The sequence below is a fragment of the Podarcis melisellensis genome (assembly GCF_964234715.1).
Source record: "Podarcis melisellensis genome assembly, chromosome: 4".
Taxonomy (NCBI): domain Eukaryota; kingdom Metazoa; phylum Chordata; class Lepidosauria; order Squamata; family Lacertidae; genus Podarcis; species Podarcis melisellensis.
Genome location: NC_138531.1, coordinates 104,505,572 through 104,516,832, shown reverse-complemented (window position 1 = coordinate 104,516,832; position 11,261 = coordinate 104,505,572). Strand labels below are relative to the sequence as shown.

The window sequence follows — 11,261 nt, the reverse complement described above, 5'->3', positions numbered from 1 at the left end:
TGGGCCTCTGGTTGGCCACTGAGCATTGCAAGAGATCAGCGGCTAAATATCACGATATGTTAGATACAGGTGAAACTCGAAAAATTCGAATATCGTGGAAAAGTTCGTTTATTTCAGTAATTCAACTTAAAAGGTGAAACTAATATATGATGCCTCATTTAATATTCTAATTTTCTAATCTCATATATTAGTTTCACCTTTTAAGTTGAATTACTGAAATAAATGAACTTTTCCATGATATTCTGGGTCAGGGAGCCCTCCCAGTCCTGCCCCCCAGCTGGCAAGATGTCTTGCCAGCTCAAAATGTCTGGAACTGGTCTTCTGATCTGAGCGCCATACCGGCTGCTTTGCCCCGGGCCCTGGCAACCCTTGCTGGGCCACTGCACGCAAGGACGTCCCCCCACCCTTTGAGTCCTCCCCACACCCACCCTGCCAACAGATGCCAGGACAAGAATGTTTCCAGAGTTGGACCTTTATTGATGGTGGGAGTTCTGCAAATCAAGGAGAGCCACGAGGGTCCCGGAGAAGCAAGGAAGCACCATGATCGGCATCTTGGGCCCCTGCAAGGAGGTGAACCCCCCCCCCCTGAATGGCTGGCCGGCTCCCAGAAGCAGGCAGGAGGCATTGGGCAGGAAGAGGGCTGCCCCACAAGGGAAAGAGGGCGGGCGCTCTCCCTCCCACCAGCCATTTTTGGTATCCAGTGGTTCCAAAGTCACTTGTGGCAACTCATTAAAGAAGTGGTTAAGACACCAATGAAGGCAGCATATGGTCACAGCACCAGGGGTGGGGGAGGGGCTTGCCACATACAGGCACCCAAGGGCCACGGGGCCCAAAGGCAGGGCCTGAGCCAGGGACCCCCGGAGAGGTGGGCTATGTGTCTTTCTTGGGGTGTGGCTGCGGAGAAGGTCCCCTGTGCTTTTTCTCCAAGGGCCACCAATAGCCCGTCTTGGCATTGCGTGGGGTTGGGCTAGATGACCCTGGGGTCCCTCCCGACTCTGCAAGTTCTGAAGCACAACCACAGGGGCACTGAAGGGAAAGAAGCTGAGAACCTGCACTGCCAGCCCCGCTCTGGAGAGCTAGAGGCCGCCTCTACTTCTGGTTGGGCCTAGAGGCGGTGGCGGAGGGCGGTCTAATGTTGCACAGGTGGTGCGCAACCCCTTTGGGGATGGGCTCCCACTGATATGGCCCCCTCAACTGCACCCCATGGCAGAGCAGGCGCCACCTCCCAGTGAGAAAGCGGGCAAGGTGGTTAAGGCAAGCCTGGCATTGGACCTCAAGCCAGCCCAGGAACATGCAGCGGGCACCTCCCTGCTAAAAGACACTCTGTACATGCCCCACCTTCCTCTCCCTTGAAATCCTAACCACAGAATTTGGCTCTTGTCCAACCCCAAACACCATTTCCGCAGCCCCAAAGTTCAAGTTCAGGAGCTGTTAACCCTTTTCATGTGTTCTGTCCACCTTCCCAAATTGGCAACCTGGAGTCCAAGGCACTTCGACTCTGTTGCCGGGAGCTGTGGGGAAAGTGCCCCTATCTGCTCGGCCCCCTAGATGGTGATCCTTTGTGCTATGTAGCCGGGCTTGATTTCTGCCTTCCGGTCTCTGCCCGCCCGACCATGAACCTAACCCACACACCCCACAACCCGTTTCCTCACTAGTGCCGTCCTGGGAGAGGCAACCAGACACCCTGCCTCTCCAGCCCCAAGTGGTGGCAGTGCCCATCACCAAGGCCTTTGTGCATTAGCAGACCCACTCACGAAAATGCCCCTGTCCCCCCCCAGTGCCTGTCAGAGGGGCGTCTCCTGCTTATACTCGTAGCCGCAGGTGGGGCCCTCAAACTGCAGCTTGATGGCGGCCTTGAGGTGCAGGTGGGGGTCCAGGGTGTCGATGGAGAGGAGCAAGGGGCTCCCCACGGCCTCCCCATTGTGCTTGTCCTGAGCCACTGTGGGTCGGGGCGGGGCAGCGAGGGCAGCCTGGCGCCGGCGAGGCAGTGAGTGCTGTTGGATCTGCTGGGTGAAGCTGAGGGTGTCCACGGGGACCGTCTGCGCCGTGGCCAGTGAGTGGAAAGTGGAGGAGGTGGCGGCGCCCGAGGAACACAGGGAGGCCTGCGACTTGGGATGCTCGCCTGCTGCCGAGTCCAGCGAGGCCGAGGGGGAGCTGCCCACGGAGCCCGGGGAGCCGGGCGCAGCCCCATGCCCCTCCAGCAGCCGCAAGACGTCCCGGTGGCCCCGCTTGGCCGCCACACGCAGCGGGGTCCGGCCGGCTCTGTCGAGGACGCCAGGGCTGGCCCCATGCTCCAGCAGGACTTTTGCCACCTCTGCCTGCCCCTCCTGGGCGGCGATGCCCAGCGCCGTGGCCCCCTGGTTGCAGGCATGGTCAGGCTGAGCCCCGCCCTCCAGCAGCAGCCGGGCGATCTGGGCGTGGCCCCTCCAGGCTGCCAGGTGCAGGGCAGAACGGCGTTCCGTGTCCAACGCGTCCACGTCGGCCCCGTAGCTCAGCAGCAGTTGTGCCGCCTTGGTGTGGCCCTGCCAGCAGGCCACATGCAGGGCTGAGCGTCCCTGGGCGTCCTGCCCCTCTAGCCCAGCCCCATTCTCCAGCAGCAGCTCCGCCATCTCCAAGCGCCCCTCGAGCACCAGCAGGTACAGCATGGGGCGCCCCTCAGCGTCTGAGAGGTTGACGTCGGCCCCCTTGCGCAGGAGCAGCTCGGCCGTGGATCGGTGGCCCCCCAGCATGGCCAGTGAGAGGGCGGAGAGCCCATCGTAGCCCTGGTGGTCGATGGGGGAGCCGCGGTCCAGCAGGAGCTGTACGGTGTCCGTATGGCCCTCCTGGGCAGCCAGCATCAGGGGCACCCTCCCGTCTCGGTTCGTTTCCGCCACACGGGCCCCGGTCTCCAGGAGCGCAGCGCACGTCCTGGCGTGGCCCTGCCAGGCGGCTAGGTGCAGTGGGGTCCAGCCCAGGGCGTCCCGGTGGTTCTCGTCCAGGCCTCTCTCCAGCAGCGCCCGAACCACCGCCTCGCTGCCCTGCCCAGCGGCCACACCCAGTGCCGTGCGGCCCTCGCCATCCAGCCCATCGACGGCCGCCCCCCAGAGCAGCAAGGTGTCCACCACGGCACGGTGGCCCATGGAGGCGGCTGCCAACAGAGGAGCACAACCAGCCCCGTCGGCCTCGTCCACGTCCGCCCCGGCCTCCAGCAGCAGCTCCACCACGTCGGCGTGGCCCTCATAGGCGGCCACCAGCAGGGGGGTCATGCCATCCCGGTCCTTGTGCCCCGGGGACGCCCCGTAGTCCAGGAGGAGCTCCACCACCTTGGCGTAGCCGCGGCTGGCAGGCACGCACAGGGCCGCCACCGACAGGGCTGTGCGCCCATCCACGTCGACATGGTCCACGTGGGCTCCGTGTGCCAGCAGCAGCGCCACAATCTCGCGGTGCCCCATGTAGGCCGCCGCAATGAGTGCCGTGCGTCCCTCTGTATCTGCCCGGTTGAGGTCGGCTCCGTGCTCCAGCAGTGTGGCAACTATCTCCTCATGGCCACCCCAGGCCGCCGCCCTCAGCGCCGTCCTCCCTTCTGCGTCAGCACAGTCCACGTTGGCGCCGGCTCGTAGCAGGACCCCCACGGCCTCACCGTGGCCTCCCCAGGCGGCTGCCCGCAGCGCCGTCCAACCCTCCCGGTCAGGGCGATCTACCTGGGCGCCGTGTGCCAGCAAACAGAGCAGGACTTTGGTGTGGCCCTGGCGGGCAGCCAAGGTCATAGGTGTCTGTCCATGCCGGTCCGGGACCTCGGCCTGTGCCCCACGTGCCAGGAGGAGACCCGCCACCTCATGGTTGCCGCTGTGAGCGGCGCTGGCCAGCAGGGTGCGCCCTGTGACGTCCCGCTGGTTGACACTGGCACCGTTTTCCAGGAGCAGCCGCACTGAGTCCTCCCTTTCGAGGGCCTGTTGAAGGGATGGTCCAGGCCCCTGGGAACCCATCCGTGCCCCCGCCAGCACCAGAAGCTCCAGCACCGCGGGTGCCAGGGGCAGCAGCAGCGCCTCCTCAGGCTCCAGGCAGCGCTCGACTGGCGCCCCGCACCACACCAGCCACAGCGCCAGCTGCCAAGCCTCCATGCCCAGTTCAGCGTGCAGCAGGTGGTGCGCCAGTTCATGCACCTGCTCGGGCAGCAGCGCAGGTGCGCGGCACGAGGCACTCATGGCGAGGGAGGCGTGCCCACGGGCCGGGCAGCAGAGATACCTCTGGGTGCAATGCTTGACGTCGCAGAGCCACTCGGCGAAGCTGGCGTGGAAGAGGATGCAGGTGCCACTGGGTCCCTGGTGCAGCAGCGGCGCTAGGGATGCCAGCCAGCCCTCAAATTCCTCCCGGGGCACCGGGTGGCGAGTCCACACTGCGGCGTACAGCTCCATGGGGCGCAGGGGGCGCGGTGCGGCCAGGAGGGCCTCCAGTAGGGGGCGGACAACGGCAAAGTCCTGGCCCGGGAAGAGACGCTGGCACAGCCAGAGGTAGAGGCCGTAGAGGGTGCCCGGGATGTGGCGCACCTCGCGCAGGGTGACCAGCTCGCCCGCCACGCCGTCTAGCACCCGCTCCAGATACAGCAGGCACCCGTTGCTCTTGATGTGCAGCTGGCTCAGGGCCTCGGCCGTGTCGCGGGTCAGGTGGCGCCGGAGGGGCTCCTCCCGGTCCAGCCGCGCCAGGATGTACTGCTGGACATCGCAGACCACTGGCTCCCGGCGAAGGTCGTCCAGGCACAGCCGACGGAACCCTGCAGGGTGTCGAGGGGAGAACCGAGGGGTGAGAAGGGGCTGGGTCTCCCCCCAGAAAGCCCCCCACAAAAATGTGAGCCCCCTAAAAGTGGGGATAACATGCCAACAGTCCGCTGCACTTGGCACCCACAGGGGCACCCTAGAAAGTGCCACGAAATAGTAATAATATTTTGTATATGCCATCTTTTCCTCAAGGCTCAAGGTGGTTTTCACCAATTAAAGTACAAAAAGCTTTAAAAACACTAAAGATTGTAACCATAATCTTATGGTTTTAGCTGGTTTTATTCTGTATTTTTATGCTGTGAACTGTTTCAGCATCATTATTATAGATTATTATAGATCAGTGCTTCCCAAACTTGGGTCTCCAGCTGTTTTTTTTTAATAATTTTTATTGAACTTTCTGTTTTACAATTTAAAATACTCGTTTTACATCCTTGATATATCAAGACTGCCCTTCTTCCCTTTCCATGGTTCATTTTACATATCACAAATCCCTGCATATTTTACAAAAACTATACCAATCAGTATTCCATTATTGCATCCACCAAAACCTATTTACCCTGTTGAATTTATCTTAATGCTGCCAGCATTTTCAGCTGTCAACAATTCTTGCCCATATATTCCATAAAAGTTTTCCAATTGGAGATTGGTTCTCCAGCTGTTTTTGGACTACAACTCCCATCATCCCAACCTATCAGGAGCAGTGGTGAGGGAGGATGGGAACTGTAGTCCAAAAATAGCTGGAGACACAAGTTTGGGAAACACTGTTCTAAATTAAGGTACAGGGACCCCTGACCATTAGGTCCAGTCAGGACCGACTCTGGGGTTGCGGTGCTCATCTCGCTTTATTGGCTGAGGGAGCCGGCGTACAGCTTCCGGGTCATGTGGCCAGCAGGACTAAGCCGCTTCTGGCGAACCAGAGCAGTGCAAGGAAACGCCATTTACCTTCCCACCGGAGAGGTACCTATTTATCTACTTGCACTTTGACGTGCTTTTGAACTGCTAGGTTGGCAGGAGCAGGGACCGAGCAACGGGAGCTCACTCCGTCCATCGCGGGGATTTGAACCGCCGACCTTCTGATCAGCAAACCCTAGGCTCTGTGGTTTAACCCACAGCGCCACCCGCATCTAAATTCTAAATTATCTAAGTTCTAAATTATCATACTGTAAAACTGGAAGGTACCATCCAGTCCAACCCCCTGCAATGCAGCGATAATATTATTTACTTACTTACTTACGCCCCACCCACCCCAGCAATAATCTTTTGCCCAACACAGGACTTGAACCCACAACCCTGAAAGTAAGAGTCTCATGCTCTTCCAACTGAACTATCCCAGATGAAGGGTGATATGCAACTTTAAAGAAGATTAATGTTAAAGAGAAGTTAGCTGCCAATTGGGCACTGCAGGGGGTTGGAGTTCTGAAGCCATTCCTGAAGAGCCGCCCGGCTTTTAGAGCCCCAGGCGGACCCAAGTCCATGGCCCCCCTCCCCTCCGGCCGGGCCCCCCTCACCGTTGAAGAGGCGCAGCACCCCCTTGCTGTGGGAGCGGGCAGTGCAGACCAGGAGCAGCCAGGGGGGCAGCAGTTGCAGGTGGGCCCCCAGGAGCTGGGCGATGGTCCGGCTGGGCCCCGGAGGGGGGGCTCGCTCCTCCTCGCGCTCCGCCTGGCCGGCGTCCAGAGCGTCCACCACCAGCAGGAGGGGCTTGGCGGGGGGCGGCAGGTCCAGCAGGGGTAGCAGGACGGCCCTGGGGATGGAAGGAGGAAGGAAGGGTGAAATTAAAACATTTTGGGCAATGATGTACAATGAGTTGAAGAAAATGTTCCAGTTAACATTTGTCAAAAAAGCCTGAAGCATTTTAGGAAAAGACCTGCCAAGGAAACTGAGAAATATCTTATGTATGCGACAACGGTGGTGAGAGTCTTAATAGCACAACTGTGACTTGAAAGAAGAATGGGAACCTTTTACAAATTACTTAAAGAAACAACAAAATGAACTGGACTCCTTGGCAGGTTTTGAATAAACATGGACAAACTTTTTATTGGTAACATGTTTGTTGTTTAGTCGTTTAGTCGTGTCCGACTCTTCGTGACCCCCTGGACCAGAGCATATATTGGTAACATATATATATATAGATAAATTAATGATCTTTACAATTTTATAATATGCAGAGAATAACAAGTGTTGAAAACACAGAGAGAGGAGCTGAGGGGGAGGGAGGGTTTTTCTTTTGGGGGGAGGGAAAAAATGGGGAGGGGGAAATGAGGATGATGCATCTTCGATAAATTGTTATGCTGGGGGGGGGCACAGAATGTGAATATTGCAAATGGGGAAGACCCAGAGGCATTCTTTCATATGTGGTAAACTTGTAAAAGGGTAAAAAATATGTTGGGAAATAATTCATAATGAATTGGAAAAAATGTTTAAAAATTACCCGCCCCCCAAAAAAACCCCAGTCTTTTCTGTTGGGGATAATTCAGACTGGAATTCCCAGGTGTCAGAAAAAGTTATTTATGTATGCCAATACTGCGGCACGTGATTCGTTAGCCCCAAAACGGAAAACGAGCGAGGTCCCAACCAAAGAAGAACAGCAACTTAAGCTGACGGAATATGTGCCGCTTGCAGACTTAACATATAGAATAAGAGAACAGGAAAAAAACATGTTTAGAGAAGAGTGGAAAACATTAATTGAATATATATGGGGGGGGAATTGTGTACAGCTGAAAAGGTGGGCAGCATTAAGATCAATTCAACGTGGGGGGGGGGGGCGGAATAGAGTGTTTGGGGCTTTTTAGTTTGGAGAAAAGGTGAGCTAAGTGGCGACAGGATAATGAGGCAGCTCCTGGGCTCAGATCTTGCTTGTGGGCAGCGTGGATTTGATTTAAATCAATTTTTATTTTATTTTTTCAGAAAGACTCATTCTTGCTGGTATCATCTTAATATTTAAAACCAGGTGAAGGTTTCATTTCTGAAATAATAAATTCCCAGAGTAGTTTTTTTACACTTATATCAAAAGTTACTTTGGTTATAGTATTAGAAATACATAGATAACTTATTAAACCTCACAATAATTTCATAGTTAACTGTTTATATTTGGACAACTTTTCTGCTGTACTTTATCGGAAGGAGGAAAAAAAAAAACCCATTTCCTTAATAACAATTTATTTAACTAAAACAATAACGTTCTAGCAAATGTATCCCCGTTGGTTAACCGATGTGGTTAAACAAACAAACAAAAAACTCAAACTTTTAACAGACATGAAAAACAAAATCCTTATTTCCTAATGAATAGCCTTTGGACTATAATGTAACTTAAATAGAAAACTATCTTTAGAATGATCTTCCCTCCAAAAGTATTGTTATAAAAAAATACGATTTAAATTTTTAAAAATCCATTTTTAAAAAATGATTGGTTTTTTCCCACCCTGCCACCTTGGGAGCCAGCAGGCACTTCTGACGCTTTTATGGAGCCTCCAGGTGCAGCGGCAGTCTACCTCAATTTCCAGGTATTTTGAGGAGTTTTTGGCCACTGCGAGACACAGATGCCCGGCTTGATGGGCCTGATCCAGGAGGAGGGGGGGGATCCTGCCCTCTGGAGCGACTAGGATGCCACCCCCAGGGGGGCAGGGCGGGGGCTCTCTCTCACCTGCGAAAGGCTTCGTCCGGGTCCTTCTTGCACTGCGCGTTCTCCAGGGTGCTCTGGGCATCCCCTCGGCCCAGGCGCTCGCCGTACCCGGGCAGCAGGGGGCACCGCCGGATCTGCGCCACCAGCCGGAGGAGGAAGCCTCGGGGGGAGCAGGTGGCGCCATCGTGGGGCTGGCAGAAGTGCCAGGCCAAGGCGCTCTCGCCCAGCCCCACCCGGCGCCCCGCCTCGGAGGTGGGCCACAGGGCCTCAGTGCACAGGGCCGTCTTGCCGCTGCCCGGGCCCCCCGTCACCAGCACCCCCCCACCCCCCTCCAGGCTGAGCGCCAGCCGGCCCAGCGCCCACTCCCGGCAGTAGAAGGGCTTGCCCTGGAGCAGGCTGCCAGAGGGCTCCATGCCGGGCCCGGGGCATGGCGGGGCCCGGGCGGTGCTGGCACCGAGGGAGGGGTCCGGGCCGGTTCCGCTGGCGAGGTGGGGGGCTGGGAAGTAGGGTGGGGGAGAAGCCTAGGAGAGAGGGAGAGAGAGAGAGAGAGGGTTAAGCCAGGTGACAGGGGGAAGGGGCACAAGGGCAGGACACCCGCTTGGCATGCAGAATGCCAATCCAGGCTGGCAGACCCCCCCACTGCTGCCAGTCAGAGTAAGCGATGCTGACTTTCCCCCAGGGCCTGACCCTCTTTTCCTAAAGAACCAGGACTAACAGGAGTGGGGGACTTGGAAGGGACCCCAAGGGTCATCCAGCCCAACCTGCTGCAATTCAGGGATCGTCTGCCCAACCCACTGCTTGAACCCACAGCCCGGAGGATCTCACGCTCTGCTGAGCTTCCTCTCAGAGACAAGGGGTGGCAGTGGAGTGGGAAAGCGCCTGCTAGGCAAGCAGAAGGTCCCCGTCGGCACAAACCCCAGTTGGCGGCCTCTTTGGGAAGGCCTGGGAGGGGCACCCTGCCCAGAATCCCAGAGAGAAGCTGCCAGCCAGAGTGCTGGCCGTGCTGCGCCAGATGGGCTGGGTGCCTGAGTCAGCTTTCTGTGGCCCCAGGGCTGAAAGGAAAGGCTCTCCCTCCGGGGCAAAACACCTGCTTGGAATGCAGAAGGTCCCCAATGGGAGAAAGAGCCCTGGAGGGCAACTGCTGCCGGCCAGAGCGGGCTGCGCTGATCTCAATGGAGCCAAGGGTCTGAGTCTGACCACCCGCTTCCCTGAACTCTGGGTGCTGAAGAGCACCCCACGCCTCCATGCCCCCCAAACTGCCCCCCATCTGGCTGACCTTTGCTGCCAGAATCTCCCCCTCCTGCGGCCGGTCTCCTCCTTCTGCTGGCACCCAGGGGCCCCGCCGGTCAGGGTGCGGAGGGCGGCTGCGTCAGCAGGAGCAGCGGATGCTGATTCATCCCCCCCCCACCCCACCCTCAGCAGCCGGGCCAGTAACCCCCTCCTGCCCAAGGTGCTCTTGCTGTCGACGGGGGGGGGGGGGAGCAGGATGCCGGCTCCCTCCCTCTCCCTGTCAGACCCAGCCCAGGGAACCAGGATGTGCTTCCGCACCCCCAGCCCTGGAAATCACTCCCCCCGCAAGAAGGAAAGGGGTGTTGCATGCCGGGGGGGGGCGCACCTCCAGCCCAGCCAGGCCGGGCCAGTCCCTCCGCTGCAGACATGCCCAGCCGCACCTTGTGCAATGGGGAGACACTCCCTCTGCCCTCCCCGCCGCGGTATTTATAGGGAAGGAGGCAGGAAACGGCGGGGGGGGGGGAGATTGCCCAGGGCGAGTCTTGCCTGGTCTTGCCCTGCACGGAGCAGGAAGCCCGGGGGGGGGGGCGCTGGGCTGGGCTGGGCTGGGCTGGGCTGGGGGGGAATCAGGCTCTGCAAGCCGAGGAATGCAGGATCCATTGGGGGGGGGGCAAGACGGAGCCGAGCCTCGACTTTCCCTTGGAAGCTGTGAAATGGGGCCAATTCGCGGATGGGTGCGGAAGGGGAGGGCGGGGGGGGGCGCGGCCGGGCCTCTCCCCACTGGACCCCCGTGTGCGCCCCCCTCCCGCCTCGCACCCGGCGGGGGGGGGGGCTGGCGAGGCGAGAACCGTTCAGCCCTGCAGGGAGGCGGAGCTCAGAAGAGGAATGGGGGGGGCAGGAAATAAAGACCCCCATCTTCCCGCGCCCCCCATCGCAACGGGGAGGGAGCAGAAAGGGGGCGCCTGAAGAGCTCAAGGGGGGGGGAGAAGTGGACGCCTGCCTGTCGGGGGGGCTGCAGAATGGGCAGCTTTTGCGGGGGGGGTTCCTTGGCTGGGGGAGGGGCGCTGCAAGGTGGCCGCAGGGAGGGGCCAGATTTTCCTGTCCCCCCTCCGGCAACGTGTCTTTTTCTCTCCCCCCCCGCCCCAATCCGGCTTACCTGCTCCTCCTCCTCCTCCTTCCTCGGCTGGCCGGGCAGCCGCCAAACTTCCGCTCGCTCCGGCCGGGAGACAGGAAGGGGGAGGCGGCCCCGCGGGGACCCCCCCTCCCTCCCTCTGTGCCCGGGCGGGGGCGAGGGCGCCTCTGAGCGCGTGCGGAGCGCCGCGCCTCCCCGACGCCTCCTCGGGAGTAAGTCTCTGTCCCCAATTGCAACCCCTGCCAACGCCCCCGTGGCTGAGCCTGGGCTCCTTTTGAGGGGGGGGAGGCGCTGGTCTGGCAAGGGATTGGGACCCGGGTCTGCCAAGGGGTCCCTGGGTGCGGGGTGACCATGCCTGGATTGGCCCGAAATGGCTCTTCGCTGGTTGGATGGTGCGCGGAGGTCAGGGTGGGGGGGCCGCAAGATCACTAAAGAAAAGTCAAAAAAGCCCCGCTCATTTCCCCCATCCTTTCCTCTCTTTTTCATGATGATACATTGTTAAAATGTAAAAAATAAATAAATCTTC

At 58.8% G+C, this 11,261-nt stretch overlaps 1 protein-coding gene across 4 annotated transcripts; it reads right to left on the bottom strand.

Annotated features, from left to right (window-relative positions):
• Positions 1-834: 834 nt before the first annotated feature.
• On the bottom strand, positions 835-10,858 carry LOC309369046 (uncharacterized protein). 4 transcript variants are annotated; one of them, XR_014168020.1, is made up of 5 exons: positions 10,760-10,858; positions 8,395-8,894; positions 6,263-6,495; positions 1,363-4,750; positions 835-1,321 (listed from the first exon to the last, which is right to left on the bottom strand). XR_014168020.1 is itself a non-coding variant. In XM_081909591.1 (4 exons), the coding sequence occupies exons 2-4, from the start codon at positions 8,784-8,786 to the stop codon at positions 1,785-1,787; spliced, it is 3,591 nt and encodes a 1,196-aa protein (XP_081765717.1). In that variant the 5' UTR covers positions 8,787-8,894; positions 10,760-10,858; the 3' UTR covers positions 835-1,784. The 4 variants fall into 4 exon arrangements, 3 of the variants coding, with proteins under 3 accessions (XP_081765717.1, XP_081765718.1, XP_081765719.1); XM_081909591.1 differs by having other exon boundaries at positions 835-4,750; XM_081909592.1 differs by lacking the exon at positions 10,760-10,858 and adding an exon at positions 9,989-10,053 and having other exon boundaries at positions 835-4,750.
• Positions 10,859-11,261: the final 403 nt, after the last annotated feature.

Excerpts from the sequence above, each read along its gene's own strand:
- LOC309369046 (XM_081909591.1), bottom strand. The coding sequence starts at position 8,786 with ATGGAGCCCTCTGGCAGCCTGCTCCAGGGCAAGCCCTTCTACTGCCGG. Across the intron at positions 6,496-8,394 it reads CCGGACGAAGCCTTTCGCAG|GGCCGTCCTGCTACCCCTGC; the intron begins GTGAGAGAGAGC and ends TTCCATCCCCAG. Across the intron at positions 4,751-6,262 it reads GGTGCTGCGCCTCTTCAACG|GGTTCCGTCGGCTGTGCCTG; the intron begins GTGAGGGGGGCC and ends GACACCCTGCAG.